The sequence below is a fragment of the Schistocerca serialis genome, chromosome 3 (genome assembly GCF_023864345.2).
Source record: "Schistocerca serialis cubense isolate TAMUIC-IGC-003099 chromosome 3, iqSchSeri2.2, whole genome shotgun sequence".
NCBI lineage: Eukaryota > Metazoa > Arthropoda > Insecta > Orthoptera > Acrididae > Schistocerca > Schistocerca serialis.
The window spans coordinates 221,375,512-221,388,531 of NC_064640.1; the positions used below are offsets into that span (position 1 = coordinate 221,375,512).

General features: G+C 43.8%; 1 protein-coding gene across 2 annotated transcripts in view; it reads left to right on the plus strand.

Moving 5' to 3' along the window:
* LOC126469954 (uncharacterized) overlaps positions 1-13,020 on the plus strand; it is a 676,617-nt gene that overhangs the window by 307,962 nt on the left and 355,635 nt on the right. The window contains exon 2 of one of the 2 annotated variants that reach the window (XM_050097366.1): positions 5,650-5,810. The exons of the other annotated variant lie outside the window; for it this stretch is intronic. Within the exon in view, the coding sequence (XP_049953323.1) occupies positions 5,650-5,810 (161 nt within the window). The remainder of the gene's footprint in view (positions 1-5,649; positions 5,811-13,020) is intronic. 2 annotated transcript variants of the gene reach the window in all.

Genomic DNA, 13,020 nt, shown 5'->3' on the forward strand with positions numbered 1-13,020 from the left:
TAATAACATCTTTAAAAATTTTCTGTGTTTGATTGGTTCATGCGTATTATTTGTGCTTCATAGCGCCCTTGTATTAAGTGCTGTGATGAGCAATAATGTTACATTGTGCCGATATGTTATTACTTAGGTTTCTGGGGCTGTTTTTACGTTTCCATATTGCTAAGGGGTGTCTCTGACGTTAACAATACATATTGCACACAAAGTCAGTTTCGTTATCAACATTTCCAAGACAACACATAACAAGATACTTGCAAACACTTTAAAAATCTATCCATCTGTAGTGTGGAAATTTGATTCTACCTGATTATATGAACAACATAATCTCTTCTTATGCTCCGAACATGTTCTAGCACATTTGTGCCATCATCAACGGATCAGATCTGATGGTTCATAAAATCGTACCTTGTAAGCACAATGCCCTAAGATGTATGCTGTTCACTAAAATTATATATGGTTTATGTCTCTGACTATCTGCTAGAGACGAGCATACATACATATATATATAAGGACGAAGACAACGAGAATAAATATGACTTGCTGTATAATCATTTAAAGAAATTCCTGCAAGACCTAACATTCTAGAGTCTAAGACCCGAATAAAACATGTCCTCCTGATGATGGCACGAAACTGCTGAAACCTGTTTGGGCAAAAAGAACAGACTGTGTTGTTTGCAAAATCAAGTGCAACCCAACTCCCAAAATTTAGTCTGCAAATGCGACTGCTGTTAGAGCATCAAAAGCCAAATGATGAAGACCAACCATCTGAAAATAGATCCTTGGAACCTGAAAATGTAGCGTAAAGTGTTGTGTGGCTCATTTACCCCAGGCAAGATTAAACCTGTGTGTTTGTGTGTGCACGTGTGTGTGTCTCTTCCTTTTATTACTATAATTTAAAGCCCTAGCTAAAGCGAGGTCCTTAGAGACGGAACACTTGCTCAGATTTGACGAGACTGCGATACTGACTGGTCCGTAACTTTTTTTCGTGGAACCACATTCCCATTGCGTGATTTACGGGAACATCAGGCAACTTTAAGCAGGTTGGTAATCGAACTAGTATTTGCGTGCCCTCCAGTTACGAGGGCAGGCCTGCATAGGTAAGCTGTACCGTCGGAGACGATTGACCATTGAGACCTCTCCAGGTAACTCCTTGAGCTATCGGTCTGCAATATAACTGGGCGTCAGGTTATTCATACTCTCGAGATGAAATCTGATTGAGGTACAGTGGTAGTATTCATCCATCATTTCCTTCATATCATCAACGTTTCCGTTCCCATAGCTGCTTGTCTGTTGTAGTTATCATTATTACACCATTCATACCCCTAATTGTTACTAATAAGCACACAGGACAAATAATTAGTCAACCCTAGGAGACATCAAACCAATACTGCGTAACACCGCCTCTAGTCTTGACAGCTTCACTTAGACGAGAAAGAGAACTCACAAGATTGAAACGGTATTTCGTACCCAGCTAACCTTACTCATTAGTCATTAGATCCCGTAGAGCTCCCAAATTGCAGAGATCTACCTGGTGATTATAATTAAAGTGCTACCGCTCACGAAGTTACAGTGTGGACTGTAACTCTCGTATGGAAGCGAAACTTGATAGATATGGTAGTGCGTTAATGCGGAGCCGATATTCGCCGGAAAAACAGTTGTTCCAAATTTGGCCACCAGGTACAAATATGGCGTTGTATACTGTTTTTATGACCGTATGACACCCACGCTGTCAATTGACACGCCATAACGTGAGTGAACAGAATGGGTATAGAGAAGAGAGACCGTGCGCTATTAGTGAAACTGTTTTGTGTTAACGGCAGCAATTACAGTGCTCCACTGAGAGTATCACCAACTGAATGGTCTGAGGAGAGGCCCGATGTCATTAAATGGTTTAAAAAAGATGATAATGAAAATTCAAAACACGGGTGAGCACGAGGAAAAGGAAGGTATTCTATCCCGGTGGAAGTTATTGAGGAAGTTGCTCACCATGCAGAATGTGCCCGAGGTAGAGTTAGTGTTCGTCCAGTGTAACGAGAATTGTCCATCCTATGGTCAGCAGCATGGAAAGTTTTCTGGTCTACTTTACACTGGTACCCGTAAAAGATCCAGACGATGCAGCATCTGAAACCTCATGATCCGCAGCAACATTCGGAATGTGCTCATCGGTTTCTGGCACGGATCTAATTTGATGGCATGTAGCCGGGGAATATTCCATGGAGTAACGAGGCATATTGCACACTGCAGGGCGCAGTGATTACACAAAACTGCCGAATTTGGGTTACTGTTAAACAGCGTGTTCAGCACGAAGAGCCATTGTACTCGCCGTATGTGATTGTGTGGTGTGGATTCACAAGCACCCTTGTTATAAGTCTCTTCTTCCTTGAAAATAATACGCCCTGAAGGCCTGTCAGGTGTCCCGTGATGTCAGCGTATTAATCGAGAGCTCCTTGTACAGCGTGTGATTTCTACTTTGGAAGAGCGCAGCTGCATGGAATCCATTGTTTTCTTTGAAGATGGAACAACACCTCATGTCGCTCGCCCAGTGAAAGATCTGCTTATTGTAAGTTTCCACAAATGTGTTATCTGCGAAGGCTTTACAATGCATGGCAGGAAGATCACCTGATGTGAATCCATGTGACTTTTGGGTCAGGGTATATCTAACAGAACGGGTTTACCAGGGACACATGAAGGCTAGTACACAGGAACACGTTGGTCAGATTCTATCGGAAATGCTGCGAGCAAATGTTAATCACTTTGTTTTACGGATGCAGCATCTCGTCGCCCCCTCGGTGCTCATATTGAACAAGTTGAGTAAGCAACGGTTAGTAACAAAATCAACATTATGGCGTTCTCACTTGTCTGACCTTTCTACCCATGTCCCATTCCTAATCTATTACATAAGGAAACATTTTTATAAGTATTTCTCTCATTCACAGCTCCAGATTTGCACCTGGTGGCCAAAATTGGAACTGACTTTTCTTTCCAGCGTAGATCGGTTCCGCTTTAACACATCAGCATATGTACCAAGTTTCTCTGCCATACGATAATTACAGCTCACACTGGACCCCTGTGAGTAGCCTCACTTTAATTATAACCACCCAGTGAACTGCTCCGTTTCATCCACAGTTCTAATAGTATATTTTCTGTGCTGTTAAGACCGGGAGATTTTACAGACCAACCGAGGTGCAATAGGAAGCCCCATTGCTCTTCAAACCAGGAACTCATACGTGCTGCCATGTGAGCATGGCTGAGGTCATCTTGAAATACGAGAGTGTCCATACCATACTAATCATGAACGTGTAGAAGAAAAAGCAATACCTGGTGAACGAGAATGTTGATGTAAACAATCTGGCTCATTTTCACGTTCAAAAACAACCCCAGACATCACAGAGCAATCTCAAACCTGAACTGCACACGCCACACAGCACGAATTGAACGCCTCTTTGGGCATCAGGTGCACCCGATGACTTGCATCATTTGAAAAGTGGCAAAATCTCAACTTTCTGGACCGCACTATACGTCTCGAGTTAGCTAATGTGCAGTTTCTGTGTTAATTGGCCCATTGAAGAGCTGCAGCATTATATGCTACTATGACAAATGTTTTTGTTGAGTTTTATCCAAATTTTCACTGCATGCAGTTCCCTTCACAAAGTTCACTGGGAAACTGAGATGGTCCTACGGTCACTCACGGTAGCAATTCTAGTCATGTTTGGCAGCGATTGTCACTGACAAGGCGTCACACTCCCCTCCGTTCCCTCTTGGTTAGCTTTTTACGACAACTGCTCTTACACCGTGTTGCACGGTTGCAAGTGACACACACGTGCCTGCAGGCGCGTTGGACAAACCCCGCCGATAGACCAACAAATTTCATTCAGGCTGTGGTCATAGACACTTTCGAAAACGATAGCTCCATTCTGCGACAGGCGTTCAATAAGTAATGCAACACAATTTGTTTCTGAAAACAGGTTGCTTTTATTCAGAATTCCAATACACCATATTATTCCCCAGTCTTTTGGCTACAAAACCTTGTTTTTCAACGTAATCTACGTTCAGTGCGACGCCTTACGCCCCCCTGTATACCCTCTTGGCACCATTCTGCTAGTCGATGACGGGGTCAACGTATCGCTGCAGCAATAACCTAATCATCCACGTAATGCTTCATTGGGCCAAACAGACGGAACTTCGAAGGTGCGACATCCAGGCTGTAGGGTGGATGAGGAAGAACAGCCCAATGAAGTTTTGCGAGCTCCTGGTGTTCTCAGGCTTGTATGAGCCCTTGCGTTATGAGCCCTTGCGTTGTCATGGAGAAAGATAAGCTCGTTTGCATTTTGGTGGTGACGCAGGGTGCGATTTGTGCTTTTACCAGTGGGGGGGGGGGGGGGGATGTCTTAGGGGGTTAGTGGAATTATATATGTTACTAGCTTGGACTGTGGGGTTACGCATGGTTAAACAGCTATTTATAAATAGATGTTAATGCCGAAATTCACTATTGACGCGTATACAGTATCAGAAAAGCCATCCCTTGTTATATCTTGAAAAGTACATTATAGGTAAAGCTTATTTACAAAATCATCTACATACGGGTAGAGGCACATTTGTGAAAAGTTGTACTTATTCTGATGACAGAAAACTGAAACATATTAATAGTAAGACTTATTAAAAATTTTCAGTGTTCGGCTCCACAAATTTAAATTATTTATAAAGTTTGCCTCCATTGCATGGGAAATAAACATCCCAGGTTGGGATGCATAAACAGAAACCAGAGGAGGGGATGGTCTGATGCAGAGGGGGGGGGAAATCCCCCCATCCCCCCCCCCCCCCCCTGCAAATCGCACACTGCGGTGACGGGTACACTGAAGTCTTTTTTTCAGTTTCCCAAGGGTTGCCCAATACATTTCAGAGATGATCGTTGCATCATGAAGGAAGACATCAAACAGAATAACCTCTTCAGGCTCCCAGAAGACAGGCTGAGTGTGCTTATTCGAACTTTTTCTTCAGAGGTGTGACGCCACTCCATGAATTGCCGTTCTGTTTCCGGTTCTAAGTGATGAACCCACGTTTCATCGCCTGTCAAGACTTTCGACAAAAATTGTCACGGTCAGCTTTGTAACGTGCAAGCAATTGCTCACAGATGGTCCTCCGTTGCTCCTTATGGTCCGCTGTTAGTCGGCGAGAAAACCAACAGTGAACGAGTGTGTCGGCACTTGCGATGGTGACAGACGCCTCGCCCAACGACTCACCGTGCTTTTGTTCACTGCATGCCCCACAACAAATTCCACAATTTTCAACCGAAAATGACCGAGAAAAAAATGTGCTGCATTACTTATTTAACGCCCCTCGTACATCCTGTCACGTCTGTACGTCGACGTGTATATTTGCAATGATTCTATACAGTCGACTAGCAAATACACACCTCTTCACTGTCATGACTGACGTCGGCGGGGGTAGTCCCGTGACCGCCTGGTACCAATTCCACACCGTCTACAGCGCTCCAAATGGAACCAGTGAGCTCTTTCAAATGGGTAACTAATATTTTGTCCAGTGAGCTTATTTATGCCGCCTCTGCAAGACACGAGGAAACGAGCCCCGTTCCTGTAACACGAGAATGCAGCGTGGCGCGCAAACTGAGTGTAGTGTGTGGTGTGGTGGCAGCGGCGAGCCTGTTGGAGGACCTGGCGGAGGAAGTGAAGCACGTGACGCACCTGCGGCGCCACCACCTGCACCTGCTGCTGACGCCGCCGCTCACGTCGTGGCGCGCGCACGGCGTCGGGGACCTGCTCGTCGCCTTCCCGCTGCTCGCCCTGCGCTGCAAGGTACGTCGCGCGGGGGCTGCTACCCAATCAGGTTGCAACACCAGCAAGAAAGCACACAATGATGTTTCACTTATAGTGCATGTACTGTATACACTGATCAAAAGTATACGGCCTTACCTCAGTAACGCGGAAGTACCCACTATACGTCACGAGAGGTGGGGAGTATTGGGTTTTGAGCAGAAAAGCAGTAACAGCAGAATGGGTCGGTCAGTAGGCCTCAGTGACTTCGATGATGATGATTGGTTTGTGGGGCGCTCAACTGCGCGGTCATCAGCACCTGTATAAAGTCCCAATTTTTACATAGTCCAATTTTTACGCAGTCCAATCTTGCCACTGTCACGAATGATGATGATGATGACGATGATGAAATGATGAGGACAGCACAAACACCTAGTCCCTGGGCAGAGAAAATCCCCAACCTGGCCAGGAATCTAACCTTGGACCCTGTGATCCAGAACGTCAGTGACTTCGAATGTGGTCTAGTCACTCTGGATCTCACCTGACTGACAAAGCCATCAGGAACATGTCAACCATTCCAAAGCTGTCCAAGTCGACTGTTGGCCAGGGCCGGCAGGGGTGGCCGAGCGGTTGTAGGCGCTACAATCTGGAAGCGCGACCGCTTCATTCGAATCCTGCCTCGGGCATCGATGTGTGTCATGTCCTTAGGTTAGTTAGGTTTAAGTAGTTCTAAGTTCTAGGGGACTGATGACCATAGATGTTAAGTCCCATAGTACTCAGAGCCATTTGAACCATTTGAACCATTAGTGACTTCACCGTTGTTATCGCGCAGTGAAGGTATTGATTGCGTCTTGCCACTGGTGTGCTTTATGTATGACCAGAATCTCTTTGGGTTTTCTGCCACATTTCGAGACAGAATTTCGTTGTGGAAATGATTAAAACCATCTGGTATTGAAGTACGCGCTATATTTTGAACTTCTGTAAAACTTTGCCATCATGGAGATTTTGCGTTCTTTTAAATTTGGCACGCTTTTTTCGTTGCTTCTGCAACAACGATCTGACTCGTTTTGTGTACCATGTGGGATCAGTACCACGCGGCCCAAATTGCCGTCCTCTATTCTTCTAACCAGAACATCCAGAAAGGGGAGCACTCCCTCCACCTCGACTTCCATGGTGAATTTGAAGTTCTGGTGTGAGGAATTGAGGCGTGTAAGGAAGTCATTCAGCTTGTCTCTTCCATGTGGCCATATGACGGAAGTGTGATCTGCATACCGGAAGAAACAGGTAGGTTTCCATTGTGCTGATTCCAGGGCTTTCGCCTCGAAAAATTCCATGTACATATTGGCGACAACTGGTGAAAGAGGACTCCCCTAGGCTACTCCTCCCGTTTGCTCGTAGTAGACACCGTCGAAAAGAAAGTATGCAAACGTCTAGACGTCCCTAAAGAGGTTGGTCGTCTCTGCGTCAAATTTCTGGCCAGCAAGTTCTAAGCAGTCTTGTAAAGGCACTCTGGTAAATAGGGAAACGACGTCGAAAGTCACAAGGACGTCGGTATCTTTAAGCTTGAAGTTGTTATGGCGTCCAACAAAATCCAGTGAGTTGCGAGTGTGATGTGAGCACTTCCCGACGTAATGGCCAAGCAAATCCTTTGAATTCTTAGGACGTGAGTATGTCAGAGCACCAGTGTTGCTGACAATGGGACATAAAGTTACCCTATCCTTGTGAACCTTCGGCAGTCCACAAAGGTTTGGTGGAATTGATGCTCTTTGTCTTAGCTTCCTAATAACCTCGTTTGGCAAGCCGGATTCTTTGAGAAGCGCCATGGTCTTCCTCTCCACCCTCTTGACAGCGACAGTGTCGATCTTCCGATATGCACTGTCTTCTAACAGGCCCCGCATTTTCTCCATGTACTTCTAGTGAGATAGGACCACAGTTTCGTTGCTCTAATCGGCTGGTAAGATCACAGTTTCAGGATATTCTCTTAGTCCCCTTATGTCTATCCTTCCCCTGCTAGAGATGTTCGGTTTCATAGATTTTGTTTGCGTGAGAGCACGACAGGTTTCGCGACATACTTCTTTTACTGTTTCACGAAGAAGTCGTGCTGCTGCCTGTTCAACTGAACTGATTATATTCGTGACAGGGGCAGATTTAGTAGCGGGTGCAAAATTCAGTCCTTTCTTAAGAACTGACATCGCACCCTCATTCAGCTGCTCGCCCGTGATATTGATGATAGTCTTTCAGAGAATATCATGAGGTTGCCTCTCAGATATACAATCGAATTTCGATGTCTGGTGTCCGGTGGCCCTTCTTTGCGCAGAGTCTGTTATGACCAATGTGACACCATCAATCCAGTCCCACGTCCAAGAACTGAACTGGTTGGCCAGCTGTAGATGTAATTTGTAAAGCGCTTTGTTGGTCAGGTCCAGGCACTAGCGAGTACAGCGGACTCTCTCACGTACGATGGCTGGGCTGGTACGTCTCCTGATTCTTCAGGTTGCCGCTGAGTCGATATGATGACAGAATCCTTATTCTAAGTTCCTCCAGCAGAGTTCAAGACATCATCAAATAGTTCAAATGTGTGTGAAATCTTATGGGACTTAACTGCTAAGATCATCAGTCCCTAAGCTTACACACTACTTAACCTAAGCTATCCTAAGGACAAACACACACACCCATGCCCGAGGGAGGACTCGAACCTCCGCCGGGACCAGCCGCACAGCATCAAATAGTGCAATTGAAAGTAGAGCTAGTTGTCTTAGCCTTCGACTCTCTCGTAAGCTCGTCGCATACTCGCAACCATTACGTGCAGTGGGACAGACATCTGGTGCAGCAAGCCATCGACGTCCCACTGTGCGTGTGCTGCTCGTGAGATCGTTGACAATCGACTGTTGTCATAATGCTACGCTCGACGGAGGACGTTTTGAGAAAGTTAACTGAGGAGACGTACTTTCTACTGAATAGACTCGGAATAAGCAGGGGTAGTTCCAGCTGCGATAATTTCAAGTTGCTGGTTGTTTAATTTTTTAATGTCCAGTGAACGAGGTGCCCAAACCAATGTTATTGGATTTTCCTGGAGATTTTTCGTTGACTCTTACAACCATCTGAAATGAGAGTCAATTAGTTTATTTCAAAATTATTATAGTTTCTGAACAGTAGCATGCTAAAATAATAAAAACTGGTGGACTTCTTTGTCTCATTATCTTCATTAAGTTATCTCGATTCCATATAAAGCTAAAAAGTTCAAATACGGACAAAGGAGCGAGCATATCGTCAGACATTGTGTTAAAGAAATTCTAAAAGATGAACTCAAGGGCAAAATAAAATTTGATAACAGTTCTTAGAAAAAGCTTTCCTTCGATTTCATCGATAATTTGAATAACAATTCTTATTTACCGATGAAACTGTCCACCAACTTTCGACTTGGACCATTATGGGAAGAATCAACACAATATTGTCGTCTACGTTTTTGTCTTGCTGCTTTCTCGTTTGAGAAAACTTGCATTATTATTTTGAAATGGTAACAGAACGAGATAGGGAGCTCTATTCGACAAAACGAATATACAACACTATTTTTAATTTCAGATGGTGGCTAAAAGCAATAATTTTAGTCTTGTGAGGCGTTAAGTGCAGAACAGCAGGATACGAAGCGTTACTCAAATGCCACAGACTTGAAGAATATCCCATAAAGTCATAAAAAGGTTCAAATGTGTGTGAAATCTTATGGGACTTAACTGCTAAGGTCATCAGTCCCTAAGCTTACACACTACTTAACCTAAATTATCCTAAGGACAAACACAAATACCCATGCCCGAGGGAGGACTCGAACCTCAGCTGGGACCAGCCGCACAGTCCATGACTGCAGCGCCATAGACCGCTCGGCTAATCCTGCGCGGCAAACAGTCATAAAATAACTTCGTAAACTGAGTGTGACTACAGTACACAAAAATTTTGCTTCTGGGCACATGCTCATCGAACGAAAAGCGTGACTGCTTTCTGATGCAACGCTGTTTGTGAGCAAGAGGGGAAGAAAATGCAGAGATGAAAATATTATAAGAAAGAAATAATATATTCACTAAGTTGTATTTACGAAGCTTGGAGTTTTAATTGCAGTTCCTTCACTACATTAGCCGTTTCCCTTTCCGCTACGACCGAGTGTGTTGTTCATACTCGAATTTCTCGCTACCCCAGCAGAAGCAATTGTCAAGATCACGAGTAACGACAGAGCTTGATGCGCGTGCCGCCACTTCTAGTTCTACGAATACACGATTAAGTTTTTAGGTTATTTGGGGGTACGCTCTCTGTAACCGCTGCACCCGGTGGAAGGACCCTTTGCAGTCGGAACATTTGTCATCGACGGGAATTCTCGAAGCCCTCCTACTGGACCTGTAACAAACTAATTTTACATAAGTCATTTTCAATATGTTTTCTACCAGCATACGTAGGATAATTGAAAAATATTAAGTTCTAACAAAATGGTCACGCGTTGAAGCAAATGCTACATTTTTTCGCCCAGAATATTGATACACGAGTGTGCACCGAAAACAGGCTCTTGAAGATATTGCAAAACGGGTGCGTACTCTGACAAAGAATTCAGTTTAGAATGCCAGCATCAAAGTCCGATCAAAATCTTATGTACCGTTTCAAATTATGTTTACCACCAATCTGAAAAATATGGTTTCGAGAGATACGTGTTTAAAGTTTTGGATTATATTTGTTGTAGTTATGTTAAACACACCTCCAGTCAGAGATCTCTGGACCATACAGCAATTTTCCCAGATCCAGATAGAGGCCTCCTCCACCTTCTCCATGGCTACGGTGGACCAGCGGGACTCTTTGGCAACTTTTGTTATCCATTGCTCTGTCCGATAGATTCACTTTTAGTCCGATTTTGGGCAGAAATTGTAACAGGTTGGTTCGATCTTAAGTTCAGGCACATTCGTAATTTCCATAGTGGCTGTTGAACCGTCGTTGAAATTAGATGTCTACTATTTTTTTCCCCATTGTGAATGGTTTTCGGAGACACCTCTTCACAGATTGCCTTGCAACTCGACAACGGAGTTTCTGGCGAACTTTGGATGAACACTACAATAAAATAGAAATCCTAAAGAACATTTTTAAGCTTAAAAATAAAAAATCAGTTTTTTTAAATTTTCAACCAGAACTACCGCTTTGGTTGATACTGTTAGTGGCTGTTGTCGTGGAGAATGTTCCACACGGTCGTCTGGCCTATACCATGCTGTCTAGTGCTGATATCGAACCCACTGTCAAAGATCGTTTCTTCAAATGTGTGTACTTCCCTTCGAACATATTTCCAGTCCTATGTCCAAATGACCTTTATCGGTCCTTGTCCTAACAGGGGCCGTTTCCTGGAGTTTGTCCTCGTTTAGCAAAATGAGCCTGTATACAAAATGTTGCCCTACGTACTGTGTATGGTTGTGCCGAAACGCTGATCATTTGCACATCCAAGCAAAGAGTACACTTCATGCCAATTTCAAGTTGTGTCCCGTCTTCATGGAGTGAATAATGTAATGGCCAGTTATGGAGTACGAACACCGACCTACATCACAGAGCATAAATGTCAGTAGAGTGAGCATTCACATGCGCGTAACGAGGGTTCTGTCCGCGAATTCTCCTGCAGCTCAAGTCGCGTGTATTTTAGGCCGTATAGCGCTTAGCGTATTACGGGCATTGTTACTTCGCTGCTACAGATAGATCACCTTCAGAGGTACCGCGAAACTTCGTATACGCATTTGTCAGAGCTTATTAAACTGATACCAGGAACTGAAGCTGCCTTAAAGATTTTAAGAGCGATGGCATTGTGCTTTTTCGCATCAAGATCATAGCTCAGATATTCCACTTCATTTACGTTTTTAATGGGATAAGAAGTGACAGACAACAATTTTTTTACGTTTTGTATTGCGATTATTCATATTGTCGATTCTAATTAATTCCGTTACAAGGACACTGTAGACGACGCCAAAGTGTCACGAAGAAACAACGCATCTGGAACTATCGAAATTGTTACGGTAAATACGGTAAGCGATTTGCATCACCTGCTTGTCCATTATTATTTTCTATTCTTCTTTATTTACCCTTCTCATTTTTGTAGACAAGTAATATATCTGTAACTTTTTTCGCCTTCCCATCAGAAAAGTAAAATCATACACTTCACAATCCGCCCCGATAGCTGAGTGGTCAGCGTGACGGATTGCCGTCCTACGGGCCCGGTTTCGATTCCCGGCTGTGTTGGGGATTTTTCTCCGCTCAGGGACTGGGTGTTGTTGTCTTCATCATCATTTCATCCCCATCCGGCCCGCAGGTCGCCCAATGTGGCGTCGAATATAATAACTGCACCAAGGCGGCCGGACCTGCCCCATAAGGGGCATCCCGGCCAATGACGCCAAATGCTCATTTCCATTTCCATACACTTCGCACAAAAAAAAAAAAAAATACAGCATCAATGCTTGAATTTCGGACTAATAGAAGAAGTGACAGCTAACAATAGTCTTCTATTGTACTCATTCACATAGCCGAAATTGTTCTAATTAATTACGTTACAAAGACACTGCATACGAAACTGTCTCACGCGGAAATACTTAGATACACACAAGGGTATGAGAACCTGCATAAACTGGAGGAAATTAATCAGACTACCATGTATGTCTGGCATTTTACTCAAACACACTTGCAAATTTATCTAGTACTTCTCTTGTAAATACATGGCCATAAATAGCAGATTTTATTCCTACAGTGCAAGACTTCGTAATGTCATGTCCCGATATTTTTCAACATGAAAGTGCCTCATATCAGCATGACATTTACAATTACATATATTTATTGTACATACCCATGAAAAATAACAGATCCTCCTTTCACATACTTCTCTTTACATTTGTGGCAAAGACAATACTGGACCATAGCTGTTACTAAAACTCAAACGTGCAGAAACGTATATAAAACAAGGCGAATACGTGCAGTATTCAAATTTCGGCATTACCGCAAACTGTAGACACAGTGTAGTCCCAAAATCACGTGACTAGCTCGGTATGCTGTTGATAACAGGCGCAGTAGACTATGCTCACTCCATAGGAACACATACTCTATGACATATACCAACGATCCAAAGCATTATGACCATCTGCTTAGTAGCGTACTGGTTTACATTTGGAACACAATACAGCAGAGATTCTGCGTGACATGGATTCAATAAGTCCTTGGTAGGGTTCCAGAGGTACACGGCTCTAGATTTCTA